We start from the raw sequence: 15,998 nt of genomic DNA on the forward strand, positions 1-15,998 counted from the left end.
CAGGCGAATGTTGAGTACATTCATTAGTGTGTGAAAGAACTGACATCTACATCTACATACATTCTCTGCAAGCCACCGTATGGTGCATGGCGGAGGGTACCCTGTACCGCAACTAGTCCTTTCCTTTCCTGTTCCAGTTACAGGTAGAGTGAGGGAAAAATGACTGTCTATATACCTCTGTATGAGCCCTAATTTCTCGTATCTTATCTTCATGGTCCACCTTGGCAATGTTCTGTTGCAGCTCAAACCTCAAACCGTCATTGGCAAATCTGTAAGTTATTAACATAGCATGATTCTGAAATATCACCTCATTACTGGTGGCAAAATAAATCTAATCATAATAACTTTTTTCATTGACTCAATGTGAGTCAAATGGAAAATCCATCCAAGTAGGACAGCTCAGTGGTAATTAATTGTGTCTTCATAAGCACTTCAGGTTAGAACTGAGGAAATGTGGAAATAATATGAAATCAGCTCCCACCAGCTGAGCAAAAGCAGACTCAGTTGATTGTTCATAACTGATCTAAAAAACTAGGACACCTTGTCCTACTTGGATGGATTTTTGCTTGACTGTATGTAAAATTGCTCCCATTGACTGAGAAGGCACAGATTCTGAAAATCCTTATTTCATACTTCATAATAGAAAAAATACATCTGTTACATCAACACACAGAATGCACAGCTAGAATGTGTCTACATTAGTATCAGTATTCTACTGAATGGAACAAATGAGGTAGGGAAATACATTTTGCAAACCAACATGCATACTTATTTACTACTAGGTGATGGTAACAAGTATGCACATGATTAATAACTCCCTAGGAATAATTGCTCACAATGTTGTTTTCAGTGATGTGGCTATTAGAACATCAGATGAGTATTGAAACACACAAAAAAATCCAGTTTTGATTAGGAAAGAGAGCTTTGGAATCCTTACATAATGGCTAATTTTGTATGTTACTATTGGCTTTGTCACAATTCTGATACTAACCAGCTAAGCTTGCATGCAAGGTAACAAACTTATTCAGCTTTGAACATGGGTATGTGGTTTCCATAGGTATGTCAGAATAGCTGGAGTTCAACAATAAAACAGAATCAGTCTTGTTAATGGGCAGATGGTGTTCAAATTCTGCAATGCACCTTTCCAAAAGGGAAAAAAAATGTAATGTAGAAGAGTTAAAAACTGAAGTTTGGTTAACTGTTGACACTGTTTTACAAAAGGGATTTGCAGCTTAACTTTGGACAGACTGGGCAATACATTTCCTGTTAAGCCACTAACAAATGACTTTATAATTCTGGTTCATCAGTCAAGTAAGTAAACATGCATTTCGACAGCTTCCAGCACCAAAATTGACACACATACTGGTATAGCAGGTATGTTTATGATAGCTGCAAGTTTTGTAATTTTAATACTTCTTTTAGAACTCTGCTCTAGATTGATTCCTTATTGAGAAATATGTGTAAGCACTTTGAACTTAATTTTCACATTGCATCAATGCATTGCATTTGATCTGTACCTCTTGTTGGAGAATATGCTTATATACATTCAGGAGTAGAGTCAAGTATTAAATTTGATATAATCAAAGAGCATGAACTCAGATTCACATAGTACTTATTTTAACATTTGAACTGTTAACAAAACTGTCTCACTTCTTGTTCTGGAGAGTCTGTGTGAATTAGAGGTTTATATCAATGTATGCCAGATTCAGCACCAGAAATGCAAACACTAAAACAGACACTTCATAGATATTTGAAAAGAACTGTTAAATATAAAAAAAGAAAAAGAAGTCAGCAGTTTTGTGAGTTCAGTGTTGCACAAAATCAGTAAATCTGCTATTTGGAAAAAAAAATTACTTATCAGCTAGTATCAAAATCTGTAGGCACATATATAAACTAAATTCCAAGAAAATTATTACTGCTTTTCAGATGAAACTTGTCGATCAGATGAGTTCACATGTGGAAACTCAAAGTGCATTCAACAACGGTGGGTCTGTGATAGAGATGACGATTGTGGAGACGGATCAGATGAAAAGGACTGTCCAAAAACAACCTGTGCTCCAGAGACAGAATTCAATTGCTCTGATAACAACATGTGTATTACCGCCAGGTGGCAGTGTGATGGTGATCTTGACTGCCAAGATGGCTCCGATGAACAGGTATATCTTCTTTAATAACATATACATCACTTTGTTACTCTTTCTCTGTTGTAACTACACAGATAAAATGAACCTCATTTTGTAAAGAGGCACAAATTACATTTGAAGTTAAGTTAATTCATTATGTTCAGAGGTTGGAAAACCATTTCCTGAAACCATATAAATGTTGAGAGATCCTGCCATCTAAGATGCCAGTGAAAATTTAATGAGTGATAAAACTTCAGAGCCCATGTATAGATAACAAGAAATACCCAAACAAGCCACACTCAATTTTCATGGTTGCACACTACCATTATAACAAAATTATCAATTATATTACTTTTACTGCAAAACTTACTGCACCGTAATATTCCAGTTGATACTTTCAGTCGAGTCCTTTCATTACAATGAAATATGCCCAACAAAATGTTAAATTTTGCTTGCCCAATACATAATTTAAAACTGTTCGTTTGATAGAATGACAAACTTTGTCAGTGAATCATCTATATATATTTCTGGGGCCATAGTGATTAAAATGCTAAGTTATAACTTTGCTGTCACTGTTCTTCACTCGTTAATGCATTCATTCACATATTGTATTTCATAAATCCCATCATAAAGCCTTCTGGGATGTGAAACAAGGTAGCAGGACAACATTAGTAAAGTTTATTAACATCAGATTCTTTCTACTTACTCACTCAAACTCATAAATATGGAAATAACTTCCAGATTACTTTATATATGTATATGAGTATTAGGAGGAAAGCATTTGCTTTAAAAGCCACTGCTCCTCCTCCGTAATTCCAAAGAGATTGTACTTTATGTAATACAACATTAATAATTAAGCATAATTTTATATTAAAATTATTTCATGATCTGTTTATATGTTAATGATAATGATGAAAAAATAATATAAGATTTTTAGAGTTCATATAGTAATATTTCTTAATATTCAAACAGGGTTGTACATCAACTGGCCCCATCTCACACTGTTTACCCCGTGAATTTGAGTGCCTTGATCGAATGACCTGTATCCATCAGTCTTGGGTGTGTGATGGAGACAGAGACTGCCCAGATGGCAGCGATGAGGATGTGTCACGTTGTCATAACATGACGTGCAGGCCAGATCAATTTCAGTGCCGCAATCGCATCTGCATCCCAGGACATTTGCACTGTTCAGGTCATGCAGAGTGCAGTGATGGAAGTGATGAGGAGAACTGCAGTGAGTACTTAGTGTGCAGCATGACTCGCTTTTGTATATTGTGTGTAGGTATATTATCAGTACGTAGTTTAATATACGAAAGTTGTGCATTAGGGAAGAGAGAATATTAAAAGCAACTTACTAAATTGTACCAATGAGTTCATTCATAAAATAAGTCATGCTTATCTTAAGAGCAACAACTGGACTTTAAAAAAACAAAACAAGTGGTCACTTGTGCTAATAGTTCACATTATGGTGGGATTTACAGATAATTTTTTTCTGGGCAGTTGTAAATGTAATTTATTGCCATAGTTTCCCAAGTTTCTGGTCTACATGTTGGCAGCAGTTTTATTATTTTTTCTAGATACTTACGTACATTATTTGCATCTCTCCTTAAAGCATCACCTGTGCCAAAGTGTGATCCAAAGACGGAGTTTGAATGTGGAGGCGGTATGTGCATACCTTTATCCTCTGTGTGTGATAAGAAGCCCGACTGTCCAAATTGGGAAGATGAACCACAAGAAAAATGTGGCAAGAATGAATGTGCTGTAAATAATGGTGGCTGCTCACAGAAGTGTGTTGATACGCCTGCTGGTTACTACTGTGACTGTCTTCCAGGGTTCAAGCTTGTTGATAATCATACTTGTGATGGTATGTATTACTTAAATAGTATTAAACTAGATTAATTGAAAATTTATTTTACTTACACAAATTCAAAAGGGATCCATGGCTACAATGATTAGTTTTGCAGTTTTTTCTCCCACAAAGCTGTGGTATACACTTTGAATTTTCTCCCTGTTTAAATTTATAATTATATTCCAGATGTAAATGAATGTGAGATACCAGGGGCATGTTCACAAGAATGTATAAACGAGAAAGGAACTTTCAAATGTCAATGCGTTGAGGGTTATTTAAGAGATCCAAGAGATCCAACAAGATGTAAAGCGATGGAAGGTCATGCATCGCTGTTGTTTGCTCGTCGCCATGATATTAGGAAAATATCATTGGACCATCATGAGATGACAGCAATTGTTAATGACACAAAAAGTGCCACTGCACTGGATTTTGTGTTCCGGACAGGGATGATATTCTGGAGTGATGTAAGCGACCAAAAGATTTACAAGTAAGTTCTGCAGCTGAATGTTACTGTTATGTTAAGGGTTCAATATAACCACTAGCTAGATAATGTTTTCTTGCTTCTTGTAACTTTTATTTGTATTACTCATTGTGACTTGAATTAAGCATCTCAATTTATTTTTAAACTTATTGTATTGTACTTTGTGTAACTTGATATATTATGGTTTAATGTACAAAAGCAAAACTGATTCCCTGTTAATGTGATCTAAACACTGAATTCAGAGTAAAAATGACAGTGATAAGTCTAAGTCAATACAAAATGAAGGGAGCATAAGAAATGAAGAGATAAAACCACTGTTTAAGGGTTGTGGAGATGATGGAAACTGTTTTTCTATGATAGACAAGAAAGCACATAATGAAGTAAAACTTTTGCCTTGCAGACACATGGTTGTGAGAAAGTGCTAAGAGCGGTATAATGTTGTTGATAGTGAGGAAGATCTTTAAATAAAACAGTCCAAAATCCCACTCAAAATGAAATTTTATACCTGAGAATAAGCTTACAAGGATAATGAAAGAGAAGCGCAACTTAAAACTTAACTTCTTGTTCATTACCTAAAAAGTTTTACTTACAGTACCCTTATTGCCAAAAATTAAGACTGGATGCCTAGACGTCTAAAAGTAGATGCAAATACTGCATATCACACAGTCTCCATTTAGTGTGTGATAACATAATAGACCACAGACAGCTATAAAATTTTTAAAGCAGTAGATTTAAATCAAAGGAAAATTCATTTGGGAAAACCAATACATTATGCAACAGAACTGCTGGGAGCTTATGCTACTACTGTAGTGCTTTGCTTGGTAAGAGAGAGGGGTTGATTAGGGAAGGTTGAAAAGGAAGGTCAGGCCCCTCAGAACCCAAGATGAGATGGATGCACGTCAAGTGAGGTCAAGAGTAGGACCTTCCTTTTTAACTTACCCCAACCTATACCTCTTTCCTCCCTAAGGAAACAACTATTAGTTCTGAAACCTAGGATAGTACATCACTTTTACTGCCATGTGTGTCCATCAGAGAAGTACTTAATGTTTCACCTCCTAAAGGTAATATGACCAGCGATTCTGTCCTATAATGTATTGAAATTAATACTGAAAGCAATATTCAGAAGTATGGCATGTTTTGGGTCCATTATATTATGGAAATTTTGTTTGGCTGCACATGGAGCGGTCAATTAAAAAACTAAGAAGTAAAAAACATTCCATGAAGAGTAAAGTCATTCCACCTCAAATCTAAGCACTTAATTGTGCATATATATTCGTACGGGAAATAAACCATATGTAGAGGGAAAATCTAACAGCAAATAGACACAGTTCAAGCAAAATGTGTTTAAAGGAGTAGGCTCCTCAGTATTAGCCTATAAACTGTGTAAAGAAGTACAAAATGAACTAATCAACACTTTTCTATGTACTACTGCAGTCTTCTTTGTGGGTAATGAGCCTGCTTTATTTTTTTTCTGTGGGGCATATGTTCAATATTTGCAGTAATGTAGTATTAATACTATATTACTTTTCAGGGCACCTATTGATGAAGGAAGTGAGCGGACTGTCGTAATAAAAGATCAGTTAACAACATCTGATGGTCTGGCAGTGGATTGGATTTACAATCACATTTATTGGACTGACACTGGGAAAAATACTATAGAGTTGGCAAATTTTGAAGGAAATATGCGTAAAATTCTAATAAAAGATGAGCTGGAGGAACCTAGAGCTATTGCTGTAAATCCCTTGGATGGGTAAGTAAAAATAAATCAGTTTACAGTATATCTCTTGAAGAGACTAAGTCATATAAATTTTGTTGCTCATACCAAGTGAGGCAGCACAGTAGACCTTGTCTTCTAAGAGCTGTGTTTCAAATCCTGGTCTCTGATTTTCCATGGCTTCCCAAAATTACTTAAAATTAATACTGTGGCAGTTCATTTGAAAAAGATGCAGCTAATTTCCTTCCTCAGTCTGAGTTTTGCTGCATCTGTAATGATGTAATTGTCTAAAGACCAATAAACCTCAATTCTCCCCCTCCCATTTTGTCTGTAATTTTTATAGTTTGTAATGTCCTTCTGCATTAATAAGGTTACACTTGTCACCAACACTAAATTTTTGGAAAGCTTTATCACTAGAGATTGCCGTTTGCCATAGGAGATGCACAAATAAATGTTGCTTAATTACTTGCAGACACACGCCTGGAAAGGGGTGTTTCAAACAAAAGCTCTTCATCAATGAATCACTTTCGAAATTGTCAAAAGAATAACCCTGAAACTTGGGAAATACATTTCTTTGTAAAATATGGCATTGTGGTTTAGTAAATTAACTTACTTAGTAGGCTACACTTAACATCAAGATGATAACTACAGAATTGTACAAACTGTCAAATACAATCTTGATAAACAGACACATTTCACCTTAAAAAAAGTGCCTTGACTGAGCATACTAAATCCAGAGCCACCAGCTTACACAAAACACAGATGCATATACCAGAAACAAAATGTAAAAAGATAAAGCTGATGATCTTGTCCCATGCAAAGGATAATCAGTTTTAAATAAAATTTTCACCATTCTTTGATACAGAAATGAAATTCTAGAATAAAATAAATTCATTGGACACACAGCATATCTGCTTTTACAATAAAATCTTTTAATAAGACTGTGATGACTAAAAACTGTTCCTCTGTACTTACAAAACTTAGAAATTTGGTAGACCCAGAGTATAAGTTGGATGTTTTTCCTCATGAAATTGTTTATATTCCTTCAATGTTTCTTCTTCATCAGCTGAATGATGAAATTTGAAAATAATACTGAAATCCACTACATTAGATTTTCAAGCCTAACTGTGGAATGAAAACAATGGATGGCTAATATCTTCATAGGGCACTGTGATGGCAATATTAGAACAGCTACCGATATCCATATATTCTGGAGACGTAAGATTAAGAGCTCCCCAGGTGAATGGTGGTAAATTAACAAAATATATCTCACTTTCAGAAGTTCTGTGAATTTCTTGTTCCATGGATCTCTCTTTCAATCTGTATATCTCTTTCTAAAGTTTTCATACTGTTCAGTATACTCACAAAACTGATTTTATGATTCTAATAGGTGGATGTACTGGACTGACTGGGGTACAAACCCAAAGATTGAAAGGGCTGGTATGGATGGTGCCCACCGCCAGACAATAGTCTCTTATGAAGTGAAATGGCCCAACGGCTTAACCCTTGACCTTGTAAAGAAAAGAGTATACTGGGTAGATGCCAAGCTAAATGTTATATCTTCTTGCAACTATGATGGAAGTGGTCGGAGAGTTATTTTGTACTCACCGGAGCATCTTCAGCACCCATTCTCAGTGACAACATTTGAGGACTGGGTGTACTGGACTGACTGGGACAAGCAGGCAGTTTACAAGGCAAATAAATTCACTGGAAAAGATGTTTCTGCAATTACAGCAACGCACATGGTAAATACTTCCTATTACAGGTTATGGCTGAATAAGCTCATAGAAACTCAATGATATAATGTATGTGTTTCATGAAATGTCTTTGCTTTTTGTTGCTGCTGTTGTTGTTGTTGTTGCATGAAAAACCCTCAACATTGATTACTTACTCATAATCTGTATCATTTATCACACAAAATGTCTTAACTTCACAGCTCCAAAACCCAATGGTAATCCATGTGTATCACCCATATCGGCAACCCGATGGTGAAAATCATTGCCAAGCAGTTAATGGCCACTGCTCTCATCTTTGCCTGCCGGCAGCTCAGATAAATGCACATTCACCAAAAATTTCTTGTGCATGTCCTGACGGCCTGCAGTTAATGCAGGATGGTTTGATGTGTGCTGAGGCTGGTAAGTATACATTATACTGACAGAAAGCATGAACTGGAATATAAATATATATATCACCATGTAGACAATGAGGAATTTGATTTTACTGGGTTCACATATTTGCTAGTGTGTTCTACCTGACCTATCCAACTTCTGATAATATCAAAATGACACGACCTATAATTTGTCTAGTGCAATAAAAATGTGTATCAGATAAACCTTACCTTGAAGGTTTAGAGCATACAAATGAGAGATCAGTTCCTTATAATGCAAGCATACCCAGTGTGAGGCAAAAATGCTGTGATGCCAGATGAATTAATGGTGACTACTTTCCATGCACGTCGTTTATTTGTACAGGATGATAAACTGATGACATATATCTGACATGAAATGCTTGGGAGAAGCAAATCTTGTTCTTTCTTAATGGATGCTTACACATCAAAATCGCAGATTTATTAGATATGGAAGTCTGTTGATTTAACAAATTCATGGTGATTACGTCTTGAAAAATTTTTAGCAGCATCTGTAACTGAAGGACATACGGAAATTGGAATCATTGGGTGTTATATAATAATTTAAATGTATCACATACAACTAATAACAGCTTTATTTATGTCTTGTTGTTTAACAATATGGTGCTTTCAACTGGGACATTCACTGGAATTACCTGTTCATTAAAAATTATAGCCAAAGCCCTACAAAAGGAGGGGGAAAATTATGGGAATTCTGTAGCAACGTTGTTAGTGCAATGGCACACGGTGTTTAATTTGTAGTTCTTCTACAGTTTTGCACTCATAATGCATGCCATTTTTAGTGATGTGTAGGATTTAAATCTGCAGTTTATTTTACAGGCTGCTGTAGGATTTTCTGTCCATTGTCTCATGTAATTCTGTGAGATGTATCTTTACATACAGCTTGTATGCACATGTCTTTTGCATGATTTTGTGTAATTTGCATGAACCCAGTAATTATTTATTGTTTTCATTATATTTAAGTTATTGTATGGCAAAATTACTAGTCTAATGATGATGTAGTTGTGATACTACTACAATCACAACTGTGTGATGGTACAGCAGAAACCATGAAGATGATTACTGTGTATACGAGAAAAGGCAGTAGTAGTGTTACAGGTATTCCATGTGTTGCAATTTCGTCATTTGCGCGATTTTTGACCTGTTCTAGCAACATTCTATTAGTTTACATGGTTATGGGAAGAGGAAAGAAATTCTAGAATTTTTGGATACGACAGGTAGTCTAGAATAGGTCAGCAATTTGGGTTAACAACCATCATCATTTGGCATTTCATTAAGAATGAGCTTAATTGCATCACATTGCTTTAAGTATTCAACAAATCTGTATGATGTGACCACCATTTAAGTCCAAACAGGTTGTTTAGTTTGTTAAACAACTGACAATCAGCACCGAAAGTATGGGATATCCTTGTGTTAATTTATATCCAACAGCATCACTTTCCAAATTAGAGAAATGCTGATAAAATTTTGCTTAGATTAAAGATTTCTTTAACCTTCTGAAACCTCTCATAACTACAGTTCTGAATTCAACGACAGGAATAAGGACTTTGTTTTGGATATTGGAAACCCCATCATGCAAAATTATTTCCATATTGGCAAAAATTCCACCATACAAAATGGGACTACAAATAGTCACAAGCAGTTCAGTTTTCTCAGTATATTTTGTAAAATGACATGTATTACGAGATATATTTATTGCTTGGAAAACTTTCCCTTGTTGTCGAAGTTACTACTGCCATAGAAGAAATAATTTTAACATATCAAAAATTACTTAATTATTTTACTAAAAGTTTTGAAATATTTTCAGCTACAACTACTAGCACTACTACTACTGAAGAACCAGACTGGGATTACCGTGATACTTTGGGTTCAAGTCAGTTTCAAAACACTCAAACTACATTAACCCATTCACATACCCAGAGTGAGTAAAGTGTGCATCATACCACAGCCCCCCCTCTTGTGTGGTATGAATTATTAAGAAGTGCCCTAAAACTCTGGTTGTGGTTAAATCTTGTCTAACTTTCCGCAAATAGTAAATAATAGACATTCCATGAAATCTGGCTATAACTGCAGTAAAACACAGTCTCAAAGTTTTGTGTGTGGCACTTTCAGTAACTGTTTTGGAAAGAGTGTGTGTGTGTGTGTGTGTGTGTGTGTGTGTGTGTGTGTGTGTGTGTTTGTTTTTCACTTCATTTGATCGGTTCCTTGTCTTAGCTGAAAAATTATAACAGTATTTCTTGTGTGCACTTGCTATTAATGTTCAAAAATGGTCTGAGGGATCTTCCATGGCTTGAGTGTAATGCATGTGTACAGTATTATTTAACACCAATAAATTTGCTTCACCTCTTCTTCAATTGCTTACATATTCTACAATTGTCTGAGCTTAATTGGCATTTATGCAGCTTCTTTGCATGCTTCTTTCTTTTCTTTTTGCATGTTTAAAAAAATTACTTTCAGGGCCGGTAGGTTCAAGTTTTAGGCATTTCATTGAGACAGTTTGCCAGTAATGTTGTAAAATAGAAAAAAAAGTATCCTGAGAAATTGCCAATACCTGAATAGTCATTTATGAACGCTGCATTTGGGACAAGTGGACTAATGAAGATAATTTTTTTTTTTGTATAGTCATACGCACACTCTCACTTGCTTGTCATTATCTACATTCTGAGTAGAAGGTAGCTTCCTCACTGCATTCGCAAATGACTTGAGCTTAACTTTCTTACACTGAACTTCCAAAAAAGGGCAGGTGAAAAATGGACTTAAAGAATAATATAACAGCCTTTAAAATTTCTCCCATTTAAACATCATCCATGCATTTGTGATAAATACTTTTCTTGCATAATGTAGCACAGTGAAACAGCTAGCTAAATGAAATCTGTGAAGTCAGAAGAAATTAGCATTACTATGCTCAAAGTTAATAAATGAAAATAAAACATGGATTCTTCTTGTAGTGCTACTTTGTGGTGGTGGGTGTATTTCCCAAATTTAGTGTGTGACAACCTAAAAGTGTGTGCTTAAATGTATTATGTAATAAAATTGTTTGGTTTACTTTGTGTTTTGTCACTTAAATAAATAGCTAGTGACTGAAAATAGTAATTAGATCACTAATGAAATTATAATTAAGTAATAATTTTTATTTCTTGATTCATATATGATAATTCATTACCTATGATTCAAATTGAATAGGCAATTAAAAGTGATGAATTATTTTTGCAGTCACACTAAATTATCAGATTTTACTCCAAAATTTTTTCTGAAAGTCCTGAAGTGCAACATTGGTATGTTCATTCTCTAATGCACAAGGCTGCTTGTAATTGCATCTGGTGACCTTGACTCAGCAGTGTGTCACTTCTCCTTCCACCTTAAAGGAGCCCCACACATTCTCTGAGTTGTGACTACTAGTGTAACATGTTGTTGAGCTTTTTATCTTGCTTATCAGTTTTCAATACAGTACACATACTGCATGTTCTTATCACTGGTGCTACCTCAAGTACTAGCACGACTTTCTTGTTTTAGTGTGCACTTAAAATAACTTCAGGGTTCATAAGTACTTATAACTAAATTCCAGTGCAATATACTGTAAGCTTCAGGACTTTCATTTAATTCGACTCTTCTTGGACATCTGTAGTGAATTTTTAGCTAGTTAAATATAGAAACAGCTGGCACAACCCAGCTACTGTTGTTTTATATTGTTTTGTGGTAGATACAGAATGAGTTACTCAACAGGTAACCTCAACAGATGTTTGTGTTTTCCTTTAATTAAAATGTATTAATGTTGCTTGTAAACTTAAGTGAGGACTTTTATTTTACAGCAAGTCCAAATGAGAGCACCACTAAATTAGTAGCTGGACCTGATGCATTTCCCATTGAGGATACTGACAGTGGAATGGTTGCAGGAATAGTAATTGGAGTTGTGACTGTTATACTAATATTGGCAGCTATAGTAAGTAGAAATTGTAAATTAATAAGTATTAATAGAAATAAAATTATCTAAAAATGTGTGTTTTCATTAACATATTATCTGAGAAAAACAATCTGTGCTGTAACATTGCATACTAATGTAATAGATATCCACATTGTTATAATCAAGTTGTATTCACAAACATATGTATTCAAGAATTTTTTGCTCATCACTGTTGAAATGCACTAATATCTAAATAAGATAAATGTCTGCATTAACTTAAATATGATTTTTCCAAAATTTTCTCAGTTGTTAAAAGGATTTAAACATATGTAACACACCTATATTAATATTTTTTCACAGTCTTTCAAATCTTGTTTTTGCAGGTGGCTCTGGTAGTTTACCGGCATTATCTTCACAGAAATGTGACCAGTATGAACTTCGACAATCCAGTATACAGGAAAACTACTGAAGATCAGTTCTCATTGGAAAAAAATCAATATCAGCCACAAAGGATCTACCCTGCAACAGTGGGTGAAGAGGTAAGGGCACTTGCTATGGATAGCTGCATACTTAGATAATTCTCCACTGTTTAAGGAATTTCCTGTTCTATATTTTCTTAAGAGTGTATTCTTTGCTTCTGACAAAGACTGAAAAGTCAAAAGCACCTCCAACTTCGTTTCTACGAATCATTTTTTTCCCCCCCTTCTTCTTGGAAAGACTGCCCTTGCCAACCATTTTTGTTCTTTATTAATATGAAAATCCAGTGTAACAAATTATGGAAAGAAACATTTTTGACAGTCAGAATTGTAAATCAGTATACACATGTCTCTGCCATTATAAATGATGAAAGAAATGAAGGTACAGAATTTAAAATCAAATGAAAATACTGTGATTTACTGTGAACTCAAATGAGGCAATAGAAAAATTCTTTGCAAATTCTTTGTTGAAATAAACTAGTAATTTACTTGGTTAAGAGCTTAATGCACAAGCTTGCTCTCCATAATTTGTGGAAGTTCATTAATAGGTAACACTGTGGCATCCAATTTATCCACTGTCATTAATATGTGGCTTTGGGAAACTATTGCAGAGATTATTTCAGTACCTGCATGAGTGTTTCCCATTTCAAGTTCTCAAGGAGGTGGGCAGGCTGACAATTGTGAAGTGCAGAAATCTGGCCGTCAATAATGTTTTGTCTTAGTTGCCATAAAAGGTATACATCAGATGAACAGTCTTAAATTCCGCCCATTTTTCTCATGAAATATCTTCATTTCCATTAATACACGTGTGTGTGTGTGTGTGTGTGTGTGTGTGTGTGTGTGTGTGTGTGTGTGTGTGTGTGTGTGTGTGTGTTTAGAGAGAGAGAGAGAGAGAGAGAGAGAGAGAGAGAGAGAGAGAGAGAGAGAGTGAGTGTGAATTTCTGCTGAGAACAGTTGCTGCCAAATATTGTTTTATTCCTGTGTGCATTTGTGCACCCCAATTAGTATAATTATAAAATATGACATTAATTTTAAGGAAAAGTTAAAATTTTTTGATATGTGTTCAGATTTTCTGTAAGACAGGTGTATTTATTTACAATACCAAACAAACTGGACATGACACACAACTATTAATTAAGTCACTTTACTATATAAATCTAAGTGCTTTTTACTGCCTTTGACCCTTGTTTCATGCCTCCCATAATGCTGTTAACAGCAAGGACTTTATGATTCTCTGGTAAGTATGACACAGACAATGCATGAGACAGCTGCGTATAGAAACAAATTTTGGCTCTTAATGAACAGTAGATGGTAAAGTTATCTAAAACATGTGTAATGAAGATTATTACACTCAGTTTATCACAATTATTATTTATTTTTTTCCAGGCTCATGAGCCCCTGACTAGTCCTGGGACAAATGATTATGTATAACTGTGCTTTGAAGTTAGTTCAGTAACGGACTACTATCCAGGCATGTTCTCCTGCCATTGTCGACGAGTGTGTTGAATGGTGCATGGTGGTGTCAAGGCTAGAAATAAAGTTGTTGGGATTGCAGCAGCATTGTCTGTGGTTGGCAGGATTAAGTTAAGCAACTGTGCATTCTGAAATGAATGTGGCACACCATGTGCAAGCAAGTGATAGCTCGCATTTCTAGAATTTTTTAGTTGAGCAAGAGGATTTGAGTGGATTGTGAATAATGGGACAGTGCCAAATTTCTGTGATCTGTTTACTATAAAGCATGTAGTGTGAATAAGTGTATATACAGGAAGATGGAAACTTTTAGAGGTGCATACTGGACATGAACATAAAATGTATGTTGTATCCAAAACTAATTATTTTCAGGCTATCTTTTTTTTGTTACTGTGTGTATCATCTAAGTATCCATTTTCCAGACTCCTGTAAATATTTAATTTTATTATCAGCCTGTATATTTTGAAATGTGTATAAATCATATTCCTGTGTAAATACTTTCATACTGTGTAAATGGTGTAGAAATCTTTCATTACAGAAAGTGTCACATTCGGTTTCGATAATAGTGTGAGAGAATGTGTGAGAATGTCTTTAAACTAAGCTGTATTTACGTACTGCATGGATGACTGATGTATTTAATTGCCTGTAAAGGATTTGTACAAAAATATAACTTTGTCATTAAGAAACGAGAACGAAAATATTTTAAAAAGAGCTATTTAAATGTTTTGTAAATACAGTGATCATAATTTCAGATTTGTGTCCTGCAATTAATTCTATTGAGCAAATGGAGGTAAGCATTTATAAAAACATCAGTTCTATGTAGAATAAATGTGAAATTCTGCCAAAGTTTTAAAAAATTCTGTGTTAAGTTTATTCGTTAAAAAGTTGACAACATTTTTTGTTCCTTTGTTTCTTATATTATTACAGTGAGATTGAAAATGAGAGAACAGTGTATTTCATATTAGATCTGTCTCTTTAAACAGGCACATGTTCTATGCATCTACTATGAAGTATGATGGTTATTAAGTACAAAATATAATCATAATCGATAACAAAATTTTAATGTTATCCATTTTGCTATTGGGAGTATCTGAAGTGCCAAAGTTACCATTCCTTTTAAAGATATTCTTTGAAATATTATAACAAGAAATAAATCTGGTATGATTTGTGTAATGATGAGCTTTAATATGTGTTATCAGTGGGAAACGGACTCAAAGCCTTTTAGTAAGGATTTAGTGTCTTGATAATTATATTGTATTAATGAAGTGCTTTGATAGCGTTGTGATTACTGTAATTCCTAAGTCTTCGGATATTAAGCAAATGTAAGATTTGCATGTTTGTTGCTCATTATTGTATTACCATCACATAGTTTTATCATTTCGTTCCCTCAGTGTGTGTACAATTGTAAATATATAATGAAAAATGTGAACATCTTTTTAAATTGGCAATCCTAAATTATTTTTGCAGTGAATCCTTGCCATTGTAATTATCTGATAAGAAAAGTAATATTAACTTTGGAGGAATTAATTTTTTTTAATGAAACACCGAACTGATTAAATTAACAAGCTGTAAAAGTCTCTATTACACACGGAATGTAGTTGGTATTTGACAGCATTCCAATGACTGGCATAACACAGGAGGAATATGATGGCAAATGCATGAAAATAGCTATCAAGTTAATTTGTGGAAGTTTTGCAAAAAGCATTTTAAAGGAATGCTTAAGAACAGATTCACAGTAATAGTAGATACAGGAACTTGGCATTTTTCTCTGTCTGGACTTCATAAAACCATCATAAAATGATTCTAAGTGAACTAAAAGATGAAAATTTTTACACATT

The 15,998-nt window shown here is 34.5% G+C and overlaps 1 protein-coding gene across 5 annotated transcripts in view; it reads left to right on the forward strand.

Annotated features, from left to right (window-relative positions):
• LOC126188320 (very low-density lipoprotein receptor) overlaps positions 1-15,589 on the forward strand; it is a 598,910-nt gene extending 583,321 nt beyond the window's left edge. For 4 of the 5 annotated variants that reach the window (XM_049929912.1, XM_049929911.1, XM_049929915.1 and 1 more), the window contains 11 exons: positions 1,927-2,156; positions 3,096-3,357; positions 3,736-3,987; positions 4,159-4,459; positions 5,985-6,203; positions 7,558-7,912; positions 8,104-8,302; positions 10,121-10,234; positions 12,123-12,253; positions 12,598-12,753; positions 14,077-15,589. In XM_049929912.1, the coding sequence (XP_049785869.1) occupies positions 1,927-2,156; positions 3,096-3,357; positions 3,736-3,987; positions 4,159-4,459; positions 5,985-6,203; positions 7,558-7,912; positions 8,104-8,302; positions 10,121-10,234; positions 12,123-12,253; positions 12,598-12,753; positions 14,077-14,121 (2,264 nt within the window). In that variant the 3' untranslated portion in view covers positions 14,122-15,589. The remainder of the gene's footprint in view (positions 1-1,926; positions 2,157-3,095; positions 3,358-3,735; positions 3,988-4,158; positions 4,460-5,984; positions 6,204-7,557; positions 7,913-8,103; positions 8,303-10,120; positions 10,235-12,122; positions 12,254-12,597; positions 12,754-14,076) is intronic. The other variant, XM_049929913.1, reaches the window with a different exon arrangement.
• Positions 15,590-15,998: the final 409 nt, after the last annotated feature.

This window comes from Schistocerca cancellata, chromosome 5, assembly GCF_023864275.1.
Source record: "Schistocerca cancellata isolate TAMUIC-IGC-003103 chromosome 5, iqSchCanc2.1, whole genome shotgun sequence".
Lineage (NCBI taxonomy): Eukaryota > Metazoa > Arthropoda > Insecta > Orthoptera > Acrididae > Schistocerca > Schistocerca cancellata.